General features: G+C 40.6%; 1 protein-coding gene across 3 annotated transcripts in view; it reads right to left on the minus strand.

Moving 5' to 3' along the window:
- Window positions 1-16,495, minus strand: part of kalrna (kalirin RhoGEF kinase a) — a 753,406-nt gene that overhangs the window by 14,850 nt on the left and 722,061 nt on the right. For all 3 annotated transcript variants that reach the window (XM_072579334.1, XM_072579335.1, XM_072579333.1), the window contains 2 exons: window positions 15,398-15,476; window positions 4,936-5,136 (listed from right to left, as the gene is read on the minus strand). In XM_072579334.1, coding sequence (XP_072435435.1) covers window positions 4,936-5,136; window positions 15,398-15,476 — 280 coding nt within the window. The remainder of the gene's footprint in view (window positions 1-4,935; window positions 5,137-15,397; window positions 15,477-16,495) is intronic.

Below are 16,495 nucleotides of genomic sequence, written 5' to 3' on the forward strand. Positions count from 1 at the left end.
TTATGATTATTATTTGGGTTCTAAAATAACTAGTATTTTGGTTTTCAATTCTGTGAAGATGACTATTATTTATAGGATCAGAAATTCATTTTGTTGCATTCAAAGTCACGTGACTTAAGCAAAAGGACTAGAAAAACTACTTGGTTGAGATTAGAGTGGTGCTGGAAAAGCACAGCAGGTCAGGCAGCATCCAAAGAGCAGGAAAATTGATATTTCAGGCAGGAGCCTTTCATCAGGAATGAGGGCTCCTGTCCTAAACATTGATTTTCCTGCTCCTCGGATGCTGTCTGACCTGCTGTGCTTTTCTAATCTTGACTCTGATCTCCAGCATCTGCAGTCCTCACTTTCGCCTGCTTGGTTGAGATGTTTACTAAGTTAAGATTTACGGTCCAGAGATGAATAAGTGGCATAGTCAGATTTCAGAAGCAGTTTCAGTTCAGACATAAAGGGCCGTGCTAGCAAATGCACTGTACAGCAGCCTAAAAGTAGTCAATATCATTGCAAAAAGCCATGAGGTTTTCTTCGAGTTCAGTGAGAGAAAATCAGTGTGTTTGGTGAAATCTTTGTATTTTGGTGAAGAGACAGAAATAAAGATAATCATATCTGCTGAATGTGCAAAAAGTCACTGAAAGGACAACACTTGCAATCTTGGAGTTGAATAAATTGAGTAATTCTGAAGTTGTTTCTGTGAGAAAAATCTCTTTGCCTATTTATAATTGAGTGGGAAGAACTAATTGAAGCAGAAATATAATATTTTCAGATCAGTAATGGACAGTATAGAGGTTGTATAAAGTCTTGTAAAATTGCTCAGTAAATTATTTCAATAGAAAGGACCGAGACCATTAATTCACCTCAAAGAGCCACTGTCATTTGTTACTACACAAGGAGCACTTGTTAGTGTTGATGTACTGGATACAACAGCAGGAAGCCAAGCAAGTGGGGATTGGAAGTATGTAATTGGTGAACTTATGGGAGATTAAAAACGTTGGAAAGAAAAATCAAAATCCAACACGATGAAGCCATGGATATCACTGGGATAGAGTAAAATAAGGTAAGTATGAAATGGAATCAGGTGAAAATTAAAGATCTAAAAGGGTGCGGAGATCAAAATTGGAAGGAATAAAACAGATTGATTGGGACACCAAAGCATCTCAATAACATTCTTGAAAAAAAACCCAAAAGAATTCCAATCAGCAAAGAAATTGTCGCACACCCAGAAGCCGTTTTGACCATATCATCTCAAAATGAGAACTTATCCTGGGTGAGTGCAGAAAATAAGCTTATAGGTGGAATTTATTTTTATTATTCATTTACAGGATGAGGGTGTTTCTGGCTAGGCCAGGAGTTATTGCCCATCCCAACTGCTCAGAGGGTTAAAAGTGAACCACACTGCTGTGGGTCTTGAGTCACATGTGAGCCAGACCAGGTGAGGATGGCAGCTTCCTTCCTGAAAGGACATCAGTGAAACAGATGTCATCACTTAGACCCTGAATTCCAGATATTTGTTGAATTCAAACTCTACCACTTCCCATGGTGTGATTTGAACCCAGATCCCCAGAACATTGCCCGGAATTCTGGATTAATAGTAGAATGATAATACTTCTAGGACACCACCTCCCCACATTCCCAGCTGGCCTTAGGTTTAACTAAAATACTTTTACAGAGTTAGAGGAAGGGCATAAGGGAAAAAAAATCATTAGGTAACAGATTATGTAATGTTTAAGTTCTGTTCTGAGTATTTGCCTTTGTTTCAATTATTATGAAGGTATAGGTATGTACTGTACCTTTGAAGAGAGAGTGAAAGCTGGCAAGAATTTAACAAGCATAGAGTCTGCTGAAAAATTTAGAAATGTAACATTTGGCTGTGAAACAAATTGCTGGATCTCAGTTGCTATGGTACACAACAAATTTGTGTTTGGCCAATCAGTTTAAGTTATGCCCCAAGATACCAAAATCTTTGTTGCACATACTTTTACAGATAATGAGGTAAGGTGAGCTTTTCTGTGTATCTGGTTTAAATTATCAGGAAGGTTTACCCTGTGTTGTAACACTGTTAAACATTTATAGCCTTGTTAAATTGATACATAAGTGAGTAAATGAAAGAGTTATGTGTACAGTCTGTATTAAACTACTCATTAGGAGTTCATGAAATAACTTGGACTTTCAAAGCCATTGAAAAGCCACAATTTTGCTATGTTGTTTCCTCCAAGGAAAATGGTGTGATGAATGTTTGTTTATAAGCATTCTTTGTACTGTAGAATCCAGCATTCTGTGAGAATATAACATTCAGGGCACACAGTTCCAAGGAGTTGGTACATTTGGCAATTTCAAAATATTAGTTATGCCTAGAAGTAGTTGCAGTCCTGGTTGCAAGGGTTTGAATAGGCCATTCATACAGTTCAACTGTCATTGGAGAGGAGACTGAAGTCAAACTCTACAGTATACAGTGCTGCTTTTAGCTCTATTACTGAGAAAGCAACTAAACTATATGGATTCTATGTACAGGTCTCAGTGAGAAATTCGAAGAGCAATTGGATATCTCTGTTCTGTTAGAACTCAACTACAAGTTCTAGGAGCTAAGTGTTCTAGGAGACATAGCTTTGATTAAGTCCTTGGAGCTGTGAAGATGAGGACAGATAAAATGACAGCTGAAAGTGGGGTTAAAAAATACACAAGAAGTATTTGCTTGATGCAATTGACCAAGATTAGAACTCAAGGAAAAATCCAGGGGTACTTCTAGCTTTGTGAACCTGGCTGTCACAATAAAAAGGGGTTCTGCCTGCAAGTAGGTGTTGAAATATAGATTTTGGAGTAAAGTAGAGAGCAGACCCAGGAAAGAAGGTTGATCAACTAGAATGGAGCAGTCATTGAAGCAGTCCATGACAAAATTGCTCCTGAGAGAGAGTTTTAAGGCTAGATTAGCAAAAGTGAACAATTATAATCTCTTAGGAAACTTAATGAAGCATGATGATTCACTGTAATATTAAACTCTGAAGGGAATTGCTGAGAAAGCAATGGGATCCACCTTGATTGCATTTGCCATTGAATGTGCACTGGGGTATTTACAATCTTTTGTGCTTATTTACCACATGTTAATTCTGGGTGTTTTAAACATCTTGTACTGTTGATCAACCAGTATAGAGCAGTCATTGAAACAGTCCATGACAAAATTGCTCCTGAGAGAGAGTTTCAAGGCTAGATTAATTATTGTATAAAATAATTATTGTTGTTTTTTTCAAAACCATGGACTCGTGTGGCTTTATTTTCTTAATAACTCCCCTGATTCTCATTTTTACAAAATGCATTACTGGTTCCTAGCCCACTAGTAACAAAAGATTTTCAGTCTGGTCCATGATTGTAACAATACTTTTCCAACTAAAGAACTGCAATTTATATAATTCCCTACGTATGAGAATGATTTTTTGTGTATAAAATTACTTTCAAGTATAATCATTGAAACTAGATAGCTAACTGTAATATACACATCCCCACATACAGGAAAGTTACAGTTACCATTGTTTTACCAGATCATAAGGCTACTCTCTCAGAGAGAGAATACTGGTGGTATACTGGAGGATCACCATGCCTCAGGCAAGGGAGAGGTGAGAAGGAGAATTCCCATGATAACCGCAGCCAGTGCCAGAACTGAACCCATGCTATTGGTGTCACTCTCCATTGCAAACTGGCCTTCCAGTCAACTAAGCTAAATCAACCTCTAATACAATGCAATTTGTCTGTTGTTGGTTGGTAGTTCAGTAATATATGTTGAATAAATATTTGTTGATTCAACTAAAAAGTGCAGAGTAAAAGGAATATTAAAACCAAATCTTAAAGATGTCTGAAGCTTGCTTTTATCATCTAATGCCTTAAGATTGATTGTAAAACACTTGATTTAAAACACACCATATTTGAAACTGTATTAGCCTAACGATCTGCACAAATATTTTGCAGGTTTCCAATTTAATGTCACCTTTATGTTTTTAATAGCTTCAAAAAAATAGATCACAGCAATAATTATACCCTACTAATGACCCAGTCTCAACAGCACATATTCATAAAGAATTCTGAGGACTTATTTTGGACTTATTTCTCATTCCTCGTCTATGTATATGATTGGTGTATTATTAATTCTTTTCATGTTTTGTAACCAAAACACTTGTTTGTTAATTCAAGAAGGCCTGGTTAAATTGGATCTATTTAAAACGTGAATTAATTTGGTCTAAGAGGAGATACCCACAAGGAAATAATCCTTTTTAAATGAACTTTGTTACAACCAACCAGAAGGTGGGTGAATAATGAAGGGGGAGCTAGTTCACACCTCCACACCCAGCAGCTTAGTGACTTGGACATCCATCTGAAAGTGTAATAACTTGGGGAACTTCGTTCGGTGTCTTATTACAGAAAGAGATTGAACCACTGGCAAGTACTATATCTGTGTCCCAAAAATCTCATTTAGATACCATAAAAAACGCTTAAGCTTCCCTAATGACTCAACTGGTTAAAGCAGTGAGTTGCTAAAATGCAAATCAAGGAAGACAGGTCAAATTTCCAGACCATGTTGAGTTCGATGATTCTGGCTACAATGACAAAAGAGAAGCTATAATTGCCTTCTGTGTCTCTGGACTATGGAAGAGAAAAAGACCTCAAAAATGACTTGGATTCCTGCTGCCAGTTGCTGTCCAGTGATAACCAGCTGATCAATGATGAGAGGATACATACAGAACGGTGCCCATGAAACATTTTCCAGTAAAGAGTTTGGAGAACAGGAAGAAGAGAGAAAACTAAGGTGCAAGTACAGGAAAAGAAATGTTGGCATGAAGGAAACTAATTTACATGAATAATTAAATAAGATGCAAATCAATCCCATAGGTAAATGCAAATTATATTTTATCAAACAAATTATGATGGCTTGCAGGATACAAAATTGATACTTACAGTTCGAGAACTAAAATGTAGCCAGAGGGAAACTCGTATGTATCACATATTGCAGGAAATTGTGGGTGTTGCAGATTTAATAAGATCGCTGCCTCATGTGCTACTTGATCTTTCTTCTTCATTTTTTTGCTGATGAATTTGACAGCTACTTCCCTTTTAGTTGACTTTTGTATACATTTTTTCACCACAGAGAAACGACCCCTGTAACACAGAACAATATTCAAAATTTAATAGACAGAAATCAACATTTAGATTCCGAGTCTTTTTATCAACATTTAGATTCCAAGTCTTTTTTTTCTAATTCATCCAGGGGATGGGATCATTGCTGGCTGGGCCAGCATTTATTGAGAAGGTAGTAATGAACTGCTGCAGTTCATTTGGTTTAGGTACACTCACAGAGTATTATTAGGGATGGAGTTTCAGGACTTTGACTCAGTGACCCTGAAGAAACAATGTCATATCTCCAAGTCAGGATGGTGAGTGGATTAGAGGTGAACTTACAGGTGATGCTGCTGCTCTTGTCCTTCTTGATGCTGGTAATTGAGAGTTGGAAAGATATGAAGGGGTATTGGTAATCACGTGCAGTGCATTTTTTAGATGGTACACACTGCTGCTTACTGTGCATCATTGCTGGACAGAGTGGATGTGGTCCCAATCAAGTCGCTGCTTTGACTTGGATTGTTGTCAAGTTTCTTGAGTGTTGTTGGAGCTGCACTCATCCAGACAAATGGAGAGTGTTCTATTACACACCTGGCTTGTACAGATGGTAGAAAGGCTTTGCTGCAGAATTCTGAACCTCTCATCTGGTCTTATCACAGTAATTATATGGTAATGACAGTTCATTTACTGGACAATGGTAAGCCCTAGGTGTTGGTAATAGGAGATTCAGATGGCAATGCTGTTGAATATCAATGGGTAACAGAACATAGAACAGTACAGCGTAGGAATAGATTCCTTGGCCCATCATGTCTATGCCATTCTAAGGTAATTCCATCTGCCTGTTCATGTGTCTACCTAACTGCCTCTTAAATGTTACGATCGTATCTGCTTCCACCACCTTGTGGGAAGTGAATTCCAGGCACCTACCACCCTATGTGTAAAAAAATTGTTTTGCATGTTTTCTCTAACTCTCCACCTCTCTCTCTCCCCCACCCCACCAACTCCCCCACTCCCCCCCCCCCCCCACCCCCACCAACCACCTTAAACCTGTGTTCACAAGTATTTGATGTTTTTAACCTGGGAAAGAGACTTTGGCTAACTACCCTATCTATGTCCCTCATAATTTTATATACAGATAGTTCTTGGATAACGCACATTGCGGCAGGATGATTTGCTTATAATGTTGCTGAGGAAGTAAGGAATGGTTATGTTGAGAACAGTCACCTCTGCTCCTGATAGTGTGATTCCAGCGGGAATCAGTTTGTGCGCTTCGTTCTATATATGCGCCAGTGTTAGCTGCTGTTAGAGCAGCTTTCTGTGAGAGGAATTGTACACAGTTCAGTTTTCTAAGAGAGATATCTTGAGCAGCTTCCTGTGAAAGGTACACTACTCCCAGATTGTCCCATTTTTAGAAAAAAAATGGAGGGGCAATGTTAGCAAGAAGTGTCCTGGTGATACAATTGTGGGTGGTGAATGCAAAAGAAAGGCTATAACACTGGAACAGAGTGTCGATATAATAAACCATTTTGAGCACAAGGAGATAATATGTGATATAGCTCATTTAACAGGAATGAGGGAGTCTACCTTACGCATCATGATGACCCTCTGTCCCTGCATTAACAAATCTTTAAAATTTTCTATGTTAAATTTTCTTTTCTTTTGTTGATAAATATGATTTTTTCAGGCTGTGCTATACTTTGTGTCTGACGTTTTGGTGATTTTTGAGCGATTGCAAATTATATTTTTTGCTGCTCAACAAGGTTCCCCATGGGAGACTGGTTAGCAAGGTGGAATCATGGAATACAGGGAGAACTAGCCATTTGGATACAGAACTGGCTCAAAGGTAGAAGACAGAGGGTGGTGGTGGAGGGTTGTTTTTCAGACTGGAGGCCTGTGACCAGTAGAGTGCCACAAGGATCAGTGCTGGGTCCACTACTTTTCAACATTTATTTAAATGATTTGGATGTGAGCAGAAGATGTATAGTTAGTAACTTTGTAGATGACACCAAAACGATGTGTAGTGGAGAGCGAAGAAGGTCACCTCTGATTACAATGGGACCTTGATCAGATGGGTCAATGGGCTGAGAAGTGGCATATGGAATTTAATTTTGGTAAATGTGAGGTGCTGCATTTTGGGAAAGCAAATCTTAGCAGGACTTATATACTTTATGGTAAGATCCCAGGGAGTGTTGCTGAATAAAGAGACCTTAGAGTGCAGGTTCATAGCTCCTTGAAAGTACAGTCGCAGGTAGATAGGATAGTGAAGAAGGCGTTTAGTGTTCTTTCCTTTATTGGCCAGAGCATTGAGTAGAGGAGTTGGGAGGTCATGTTGAGGCTGTACAGGACATTGGTTAGGCCACTTTTGGAATATTGCATGCAATTCTGGTTCCTTCCTTTCGTAAGGATGTTGTGAAACTTGAATGAATTCAGAAAAGAGTTACAAGGATTTTGCGAGGGTTGGAGGATTTGAGCTATGGGAGAGATTGAATAGGGTAGGGTTGTTTCCCTGGAGCTTCGGAGGCTGAGGGGTGACCTTCTAGAGGGGCATGGATAGGGTAAATAGACAAGATATTTTCCCTGGAGTGGGGGAGTCCAGAACTAGATGGTATAGGTTCAGGGTGAGAGGGGAAAGATATAAAAGAGACCTAAGGGGCACCCTTTTCACACAGAGGGTGGTACGTGTCTGGAATGAGCTGCCAGAGGATGTGGTGGAGTCTCGTACAACTGCAACATTTAAAAGGCATATGGATGGGTATATGAATAGGAAGGGTTTGGAGGAATATGTGCCAGATGCTGGCAGGTGGGACTAGATTGGGTTGGGATATCTGGTCGGCATGGACGGGTTGGACCAAAGGGTCTGTTTCTGTGCTGTACATCTCTATAACTCCATGACTCGATATCCCTCTTTTCCCAGAGGCCCCAGTATTTCTATTGAACTATTTTCTATTAAGCGAGGTTTCGCTGGAATGCAATATGATGTTATAGGGGAACTATTTGTACTTCCATCAGGTCACTCCTCAGCCTCTGTCACTCTAGTGAAAATAATCCAAGTTTGTCCAATTTCTCCTAATAGTTAATGCATTCTAACCCAGGCAACATTCTGGGAACCTCTTTTGCACTCTCTCCAAAGCCTGTACATTCTTTCTAAAGTGTGGCAAACAAAACCACACCAGATACTCCAAACTTTGGCCTAACTAAACTTTTATATCGCTGCAATATGACCTGCCAACATTTATACTCAATGACCTGACAGATGAAGGCAAGCATGCTGTATGCATTCTTTCCACTTGATAGTCATATTCTCTCTTGTTACAGATGATCATTGCCTGGATCCAGTGTGGTGCAAATGCTATCTGTCACCTGTCAGGCCAAACCTGAATACTGTGTAGGTCTTGCTGCATTTGGACATGGACTACATCAGTATGGCAACCGAACATTTGCAATCATTGACAAACATCCACACTTTGATCTTATGACGAAGCAGCTGAAGATAACTAGGCCTAGAAACTCTTACTCTTGAGCAGATAGGGCAGACTTCCCTTTGATTTCCATGGACCCCAGTTTTGCTCGGGTTCCTTGATGCCATACTTCATGTTAAGTTAGAGACAAAAAACTGCAGATGCTGTAATCCAAAGTAGACCAGTAGGAGGCTGGAAGAACACAGCGAGCCAGGTAGCATCAGGAGGTGGAGAAGTCAACATCCTGAAGAAGGGTTACACCTGAGATGTTGACTTCTCCACCTCCTGATGCTGCCTGGCTTGTTCTTCCAGCCTCCTGCTGGTCATACTTGATATAACTTGCATCTCACCCCTGTGCATCTGGTTGGAACATTTTCATTTTAACAGACTGTGAATAAGTTTGACAACACTATTTTTTATTTCAGGAAAACATGCTTAATATTGATTTATGTATTTGTACATTTATTGTTTAATGGCATTGCTGATGAGATTGAAGTTACATTGCATGGGCACAGAAGTGTAAATAAACTTGGCAATAGGAACCTATCTGTTGTTGTTAAACAGCAGGTAGTGTGGTTTAGTTGTCAGTGAAGAATAACATCTGTAACTTAACCACAAACGTATACAATAGAGAATGAGAACACGATCACAATGAAATTGTCAGAATGGAAATTTCCCAGCATTTGATATTATAAAGGTTGATACTGATATTTTATCAACTTGCTTCTGTTGTACACGTTTTTTGAAACTCTTTTGAAACCCTCCAATGTTTCTTTATAGAAGTTACAGCTGAAAATGTGTTGCTGGAAAAGCGCAGCAGGTCAGGCAGCATCCAAGAGCAGGAGAATCGACATTTCGGGCATGAGCTCTTCTTCAGGAATGAGGAGAGTGTGCCAAGCAGGCTAAGATAAAAGGTAGGGAGGAGGGACTTGGGGGAGGGGCATTGGAAATGCGATAGGTGAAAGGAGGTTAAGGTGATAGGCCGGAGTGGGGGTGGGGGCAGAGAGGTCAGGAAGAAGATTGCAAGTTAGGAAGGTGGTGCTGAGTTTGAGGGTTGGGACTGAGACAAGCTGGGGAGAGGGGAAATGAGGAAACTGGAGAAATCTGAGTTCATCCCTTGTGGTTGGAGGGTTCCTAGGTGGAAGATGAGGCGCTCTTCCTCCAGCCGTCGTGTTGCTATGGTCTGGCGATGGAGGAGCCCAAGGACCAAGGACTTGGGTTGGTTGGTCCTGGTGTCCCAGAGGTGTTCTCTGAAATGTTCAGCAAGTAGGCAGCCTGTCTCCCTGTATTGGGCATTTCCAATGCCCCTCCCCCAAGTCCCTCCTCCCTACCTTTTATCTTAGCCTGCTTGGCACACTCTCCTCATTCCTGAAGAAGAGCTCATGCTCAAAACATCGATTCTCCTGCTCCTTGGATGCTGCCTGACCTGCTGTGCTTTTCCAGCAACACATTTTCAGCTCTGATCTCCAGCATCTGCAGTCCTCACTTTCTCCTTATAGAAGTTACACCATTGCATAAGCAATTGAACAATATATTCGTAGTAAGCCACAATGGTTGCCTGCTGGACTAACAGGTGATGGGATGAGGATCAGGTTATGGACAGATTATGACCAGAAGAGAAAGAACATGCTGTAGTCAGCAGAAATTAATCAAACTGCACCCACATAGAACCTTGAAGCAAAGCACCAGCCCAGTGAGGTTTGAATCACGTATTGCTACAGATAGTTCTGATGACCCCAAAAACTAATGGGGGGGGGGGGGGTAAATTGAGGCTGTAAGCAGTATAGGCAAAAGTGAGGACTGCAGATGCTAAAAACCTGAGGAAGAGCTTTTGCCCGAAACATTGATTTTCCTGCTCCTCAGATGCTGCCTGACCTGCTGTCCTTTTCTAGCACCACTCTAATCTAAACGCTGTAAGCAGTGTGCCAATGGGAAAGCAGCATTACTGAAAATATAGAAGGAGGTAAAAACATTGACTGCAGATGCTGGAAACCAGATTCTGGATTAGTGGTGCTGGAAGAGCACAGCAGTTCAGGCAGCATCCAAGTAGCTTTGAAATCGACGTTTCGGGCAAAAGCCCTTCATCAAGCTCTTCCAGCACCACTAATCCAGAATCTGAAAATATAGAATGCAGGTCCAATGGAAGGGAATAATCACTGATCATGCAGGAGTCCCATGGTTGCTGTCAGAAGGGAGGAGAGCCTGGTCTTGTCTATCTCTCAGGAAACTAAGCAACTAGACTGTGAATATATATTAGCAGATATTTGTATTAATATTTTTACATTGATAATAATTTATCTGCTATGGGATTAGATTAATAGAAGTTTGTAAATCAAGTAAATATATGTTGAGTCATTGCTATCCAGAGTAAACTACCGAACAAGAAAGGTTAAGCCGTGGACCTGGGGAAAAGGATGGCCTACAACTGTTGAATAGCAATGGGCATTTATTTCATTTGGGATATAACATGAGGGCTATTTCTTGATTAAACAATTCCTATTTCAGTAAATTGAGTGGAATACTTGCAATTTATGCATGCTTTGGGACTAAATACCACAACTTTAAAAATTGTGAATGAATGCCTTTTATTTAAGTGTTACGTTGCCTATTAATTTAACATTTTTTAATTTCGTTCCAGATTTAAAACTAAAAATAGACTGGTCAGCAAGATATACCAACATTATCTGTGGATGTTCTGATTTACTCTGATTGCACATTTAACAGGAATCTGTTGAAAACTAGGCAAGGAGGAGGGTACAGAATCCAGCATTGCTTCCACATATCCTGTTTGACCTACAAGGGTTGAAACCTCTGTTCTTTCTTTGCCAAACATGTGAACCATTCCTATTTCAGGCGTCCGTATACTTCACATCTTCAGAATGACTTGGCCTATGGTTTCTGATGGTATGCTTGACCTAACAAAACTTATACTCTTGAATAGTAGTAGCTATAGGTCCCACCTGAATAACAAAGAGCTTTGTAGAAAAAATACAATTTTGAAAGTGTCCCCTCGCAAGAAGGCTTCTGGAGGCACAACTGTGCAGTTTCTGGAGCTACCCCTGAGGTATTTTTATACAGTGAACACATAAGCACATTCCTAGTGACATGGGTGCCATCCAATTTCAATAAAATGTTGCTTATGAATATGGAAAGTTTACAAGCAAGCTGGAATAGTTCTGAGCAGGTTTTTTTTGGAACTGGAGTTTTGAACATTTGGGGGTAGCATATAAGGTATGACTCATAGGTAGATTCCTGTTGTGGATCAACAGGACAAGAAAGACAAAAGTATGGGCTTACTCCAACTGGTTTAAGGGCGAGGTGCAGACATCCCACACTAAGTAGTTACTGGATTATTTAAATGTCTAAAGAATCTCTAGATTCGTTTTGGTATTTTGTGAACTGCTTTCTAGTTGCCAGTTGTTGGTAAAAGCCATCTGGTTCACTAATGTCCTTTAGGGAAGGAAACTGCCATCTTTACCTACTCTGGCTTATGTGTGACTCCCGACCCACAACAATGTAGTTGACTCATAACTGCCTTCTTGGTAATTAAGGAAGGGCAATAAGTTCTGGCGTAGCCGGTGATGTTCTCATCTCATGAATGATTTAAAATAAAACAAATTCTCACAATGCTAATTCCAAGCAGAAGGTCCAACATCATTAAGTGTCTGTCTCGTCACACAACAGACCAACATTGGACTTGCCACCAAATTAAAGACTTTGAAGGAGAAGGTGTCAGTCAATCAGATGGCAGCAGCAGTCCATTGCAGGCAGTTCCACTGGAACTGGTGACTGGGGCCAGTAATACACCCATGTACAGGCCTAGGATTAAAGAGGGACCAAGCTACAGGTGAGTAAGAGTGGGATGGAGGGCATGTGGCAGGGATTGTGAAGGGGCAGGGGTACAGCAGGGGAGTCGCAGATACAAGTAAGGGTTATCTTTCAAAGACCAATCCCCTATTTGACACTGGGTCCCTTGATCATGCACTAAGAGTCTTCGAAAGAAAGAACACCTTTCACTAACCTCTGGACCCCAGAAGTTCACAGGTTTGCCTGGCAATCTTCTAGGGCAACAGCAAGAAAAGCTGTGCCACTCGGTAATCCCTGCGCCACCAGTAAATTCTAGTGGACTCAGGGAGAATTGGTGTCAATGAACTCAATAACGATACTGATAGACAACCTGGTGCAAGCAGACATGCTTCCTATAGGCCTCCCATTTACACTCACAAGGTTTTCCCATGGCTCAGAGATTGACGTGTGACCTCTCCTGTGACTAAATGGTGTAGCCACTATGTTATGGATTATATCCAGCACACTACGTTTTCTAACTGTGTCATGGTATTATTGTTTATTCTATTACTTCTCCCTAAAAAATAACTTCAGGCTACATTGGTTTTAAAAGAACGTTTGCATGATTTGCAAAACAAAGCAGCTTTGTGTGTAATGAAAACAGATGCATATACAGTATAAGCATGCATTTGTGTGCACGTATGATTTTGTTCGTAACCAAGAGATTACTTGATAAAAGCCCAAACCATTGATGACGTATTTATGGTAACTTCTATTGTTTGCTCTATGAACTTTAGAAATTGTGATCAGTTTAAGCAGCAGAAGGAGCTGTGAGTTTTGAAGCAGTGGCCAATTGTTGGCCTGGAAACATGTTTGTAATGTAATTAAGGAAGCCAGGCTGATTCCTAAAGCTGGAGGATCAGTAGGAGGCCCTGAGAGACTGAAAGCCTCACATTAAAGTTGGAAGCTGTCAATTTGTGTTGAAAAGGAAAATAGCAACATAGATGGAGGTGCCTTCTGAAATCTTTGTTATAATTTGAGATCACTCTTGCCAGACTGTGGCTGTACCGGACTGGGGGATTTACGATAACTTATTGGGGAGGGTGGTGGATTTGGAAGGGGTCACAGCACATTGAATCAATTACTACCTGGATCCCAGTCTACTCCCAGGAGACTGCCTCACTGGGCTGTGTTTTAGACTTAGGTGAGGGCCCAGTTTCTGACTTAGAAATTTCCAGTCAGCATCTGCACAGGATGTCCCCAATAAGCCTTTCAATTTACTACCCAGGCTTGCATGCCATCCAGTGCTAAATGGCTTTTGGGAGGGAGCATGCCAGCAAACCAATTTGCCAACCAGTGCTGAAAAATTGTAGATTTGTCTGTCTCCATTTTCAACTTCAGCAACCAGTTAAAATTTAATCCAAGGAGTTGATCCTGATGTGATAGCTGGGAGCCATTTCTTTATAAACAGCCACTCCTTGTTAACCCAGATCTGTTCTGTCCTCACAGTCTCTAGTAAATGCAGAGAGACAAGAATGAGGTGTGGGTAATGCAGTTATTCAGGTAATTAGGCTCAGTGATGAACCACTTAAAGACAATTCTTTTCTGAACCCACCATAATGTAGTTGTGGCTCAGATATTCTTTTGAACTTGCTGGCTTTCTCATGTCTCCTGACAGTTACTGAGCAAAGGAGAAAGTGAGGACTGCAGATGCTGGAGATCAGAGCTGAAAATGTGTTGCTGGAAAAGTGCAGCAGGTCAGGCAGCATCCAAGGAGCAGGAGAATCGACGTTTCGGGCATGAGCCCTTCTTCAGGAATTCTCCTGAAGAAGAGCTCATGCCCGAAACGTCGATTCTCCTGCTCCTTGGATGCTGCCTGACCTGCTCAGTTACCGAGCAAACCCTATTAGAGAAGTCAGTGCAGGGGAAAGCCACGTCAGCAGTACTTTTCCCTCATGCCCCTCTTGTTACATTGTCCCCACATCTCTGGCGCCCATGCCCTGGGATCTGACATTAGGCCTCAGAGGATAACCAACAACAACCGAAGCGCCCTGGTGGCACTGCTTGTACTGACAGCTTTGATTGTCAGGCAGCCCTAGATGGACAGTACTGCCACATCAGGCATTCTGAATCTCAGGGAAGGCTCTTAAGTTGCCAAACTGAGTACCTGACAGGATTTCATACTAGTTCTACTTGTGCACTGAACCTGCATCAACTGCATTAAATTCTGCCTCACAAGACTTCACAGTGCACAGAAAAATTATATACATACCTCCACTCAAATAGAAAAACCATGCAGAATCATTTGTCTAAATATTCCGTAATAGGAGCAAAGAAGAAAAAGTGTTCCTCCTGTAAAAAAATTCTGTCTCAATAGCCCAGTGGATAAAGGCATTATCTCATGTAATACTATTAGGCTTTACAGACAAGAAGCACTTAGTTTTGTTGTCCTGAGCTCACTGATCTAAATTGGGGCATTACAGATTAGCAATAGAAGAAAAAAATCAAACAAAAATTTAGATTTAATGCCTCAATATATTTCTGAAGTAAAAAGTCATAAAGTACCAAGCTTAAGGGTCATTCAATTATCTCTTAAATTCAGAACTAAACTCTTGAGAGCTCCACAGATTATCCGAAAGCTTATGATTAACCCTTTAGAAAATGTGGAGTTCTGCAGGATTCATTTGAGGAAGTCAATTAAAAGGATATTGCAAATAGCTCCAAACATTCTAAACATTGACAAATCCAAATATAAGCACAGCTTGACAAAATCTTTATAAAGATGTTGAGTCTGAATGTATTTTCTAATTTTGTGAAAGTTTTCAGCAATTGTATAAAAACTATTTGTTTTTACTTGCAATTTCTTGTGGAAAAAATTATCATCAATACTCAAGAGATGAGAAACTAGTATTGCCAGACAGAGGATAACTTGGGCCTGGCAATAAATATATGGACATTGCTGGACAGAAGCTTCCAATTAAGTAAGATGTTCAAGGTATCAAAGGTGTAAAATACCTCCCAAATCTCTAAAACACTTTTGCAATCCAGATTTACACTACCTTCCAATCTCAAATAGTTCTGTGTAAGAAGATTCAAAGTTATCCTTCCATGGAATTCTTGAGTCATCACTTGTAGGCTCTGAGTAGAGATAAAAAGTAATTAGAAGAAGCAATTTTGAGTCAGGTTTCAATTGACTTCATTTTTAAAAATTGCAAAGAAGATACTGAGAGCAATTGTACCAACAGCAGTGATGGTCCACTAGCTGGTCTGGCTTACAATAAGTAACTGTGAGTTGTAAATCAGTGTCAGAATGGGATTTTCTGTTTGCAAATCAAGATTTCTGCCATATCACATGAGAGTAATATCAGCATGATGATGCCAGGCCAAGTACCCGATATTCAACATGTCAATTTCTTAGGATATTGTAGGCAAATGAGAGTGGAAATTTGCAACTCACTCTTCATTTAAAAAACAATGTGCTCTTAAGCTTGTTAACAAGCCAACTGACCCAATGTGTTGTCCATGTTATCATGCAGTTGATGGTCAACAGTGAACAATCCACTTCTTCAGCATCTGACATGATAAAATAGCAAACCAGAGGTCCATCCTTTGGGATGGTGCCCTGTGCACATCACAAATATCTGCTCCTCAAGATGATATAACTCCCTCTTCCCTCCCCAACTGGCCTCCCAATCATGCTATCCCACTTCCTTCCTAAGGTGTCTGATTCTTCCCTGTGAAAATTCCTAGGTTTACCAGAGAATTCATTGCTTATCATAGGGCTTCTTGTCCCATGACGGGACTTCCTCCCACCGAGGGACAGAAATCAGACCCAATGCTCATTTAGGCTGCCCAGGACATGATATCACCGAGAGGCAACCTTGATTTTTTTGGGGGGTGGGGGGGAATGCTCCAGTTTTCCAATGGGGAGGCTGAGCAGTACACTACTGTTACCACATGAATTTCAACACTTGTAATTCTCTGGAAGTGGGCAAATACAGTGAATGCAGCAACTGACTGAGAGTCTTTCGCAGAACCAGTTGAACCTGCAAACCTGACCATAAAGGAGGACAATGGCAGTAGAAGAATGGCAGCACCACCCATGTGCAAGTGGCTAAGTTACTCACTATCATAACTTGGGAATATATCACCCACCT

Source organism: Chiloscyllium punctatum, chromosome 10, assembly GCF_047496795.1.
Source record: "Chiloscyllium punctatum isolate Juve2018m chromosome 10, sChiPun1.3, whole genome shotgun sequence".
Taxonomy (NCBI): domain Eukaryota; kingdom Metazoa; phylum Chordata; class Chondrichthyes; order Orectolobiformes; family Hemiscylliidae; genus Chiloscyllium; species Chiloscyllium punctatum.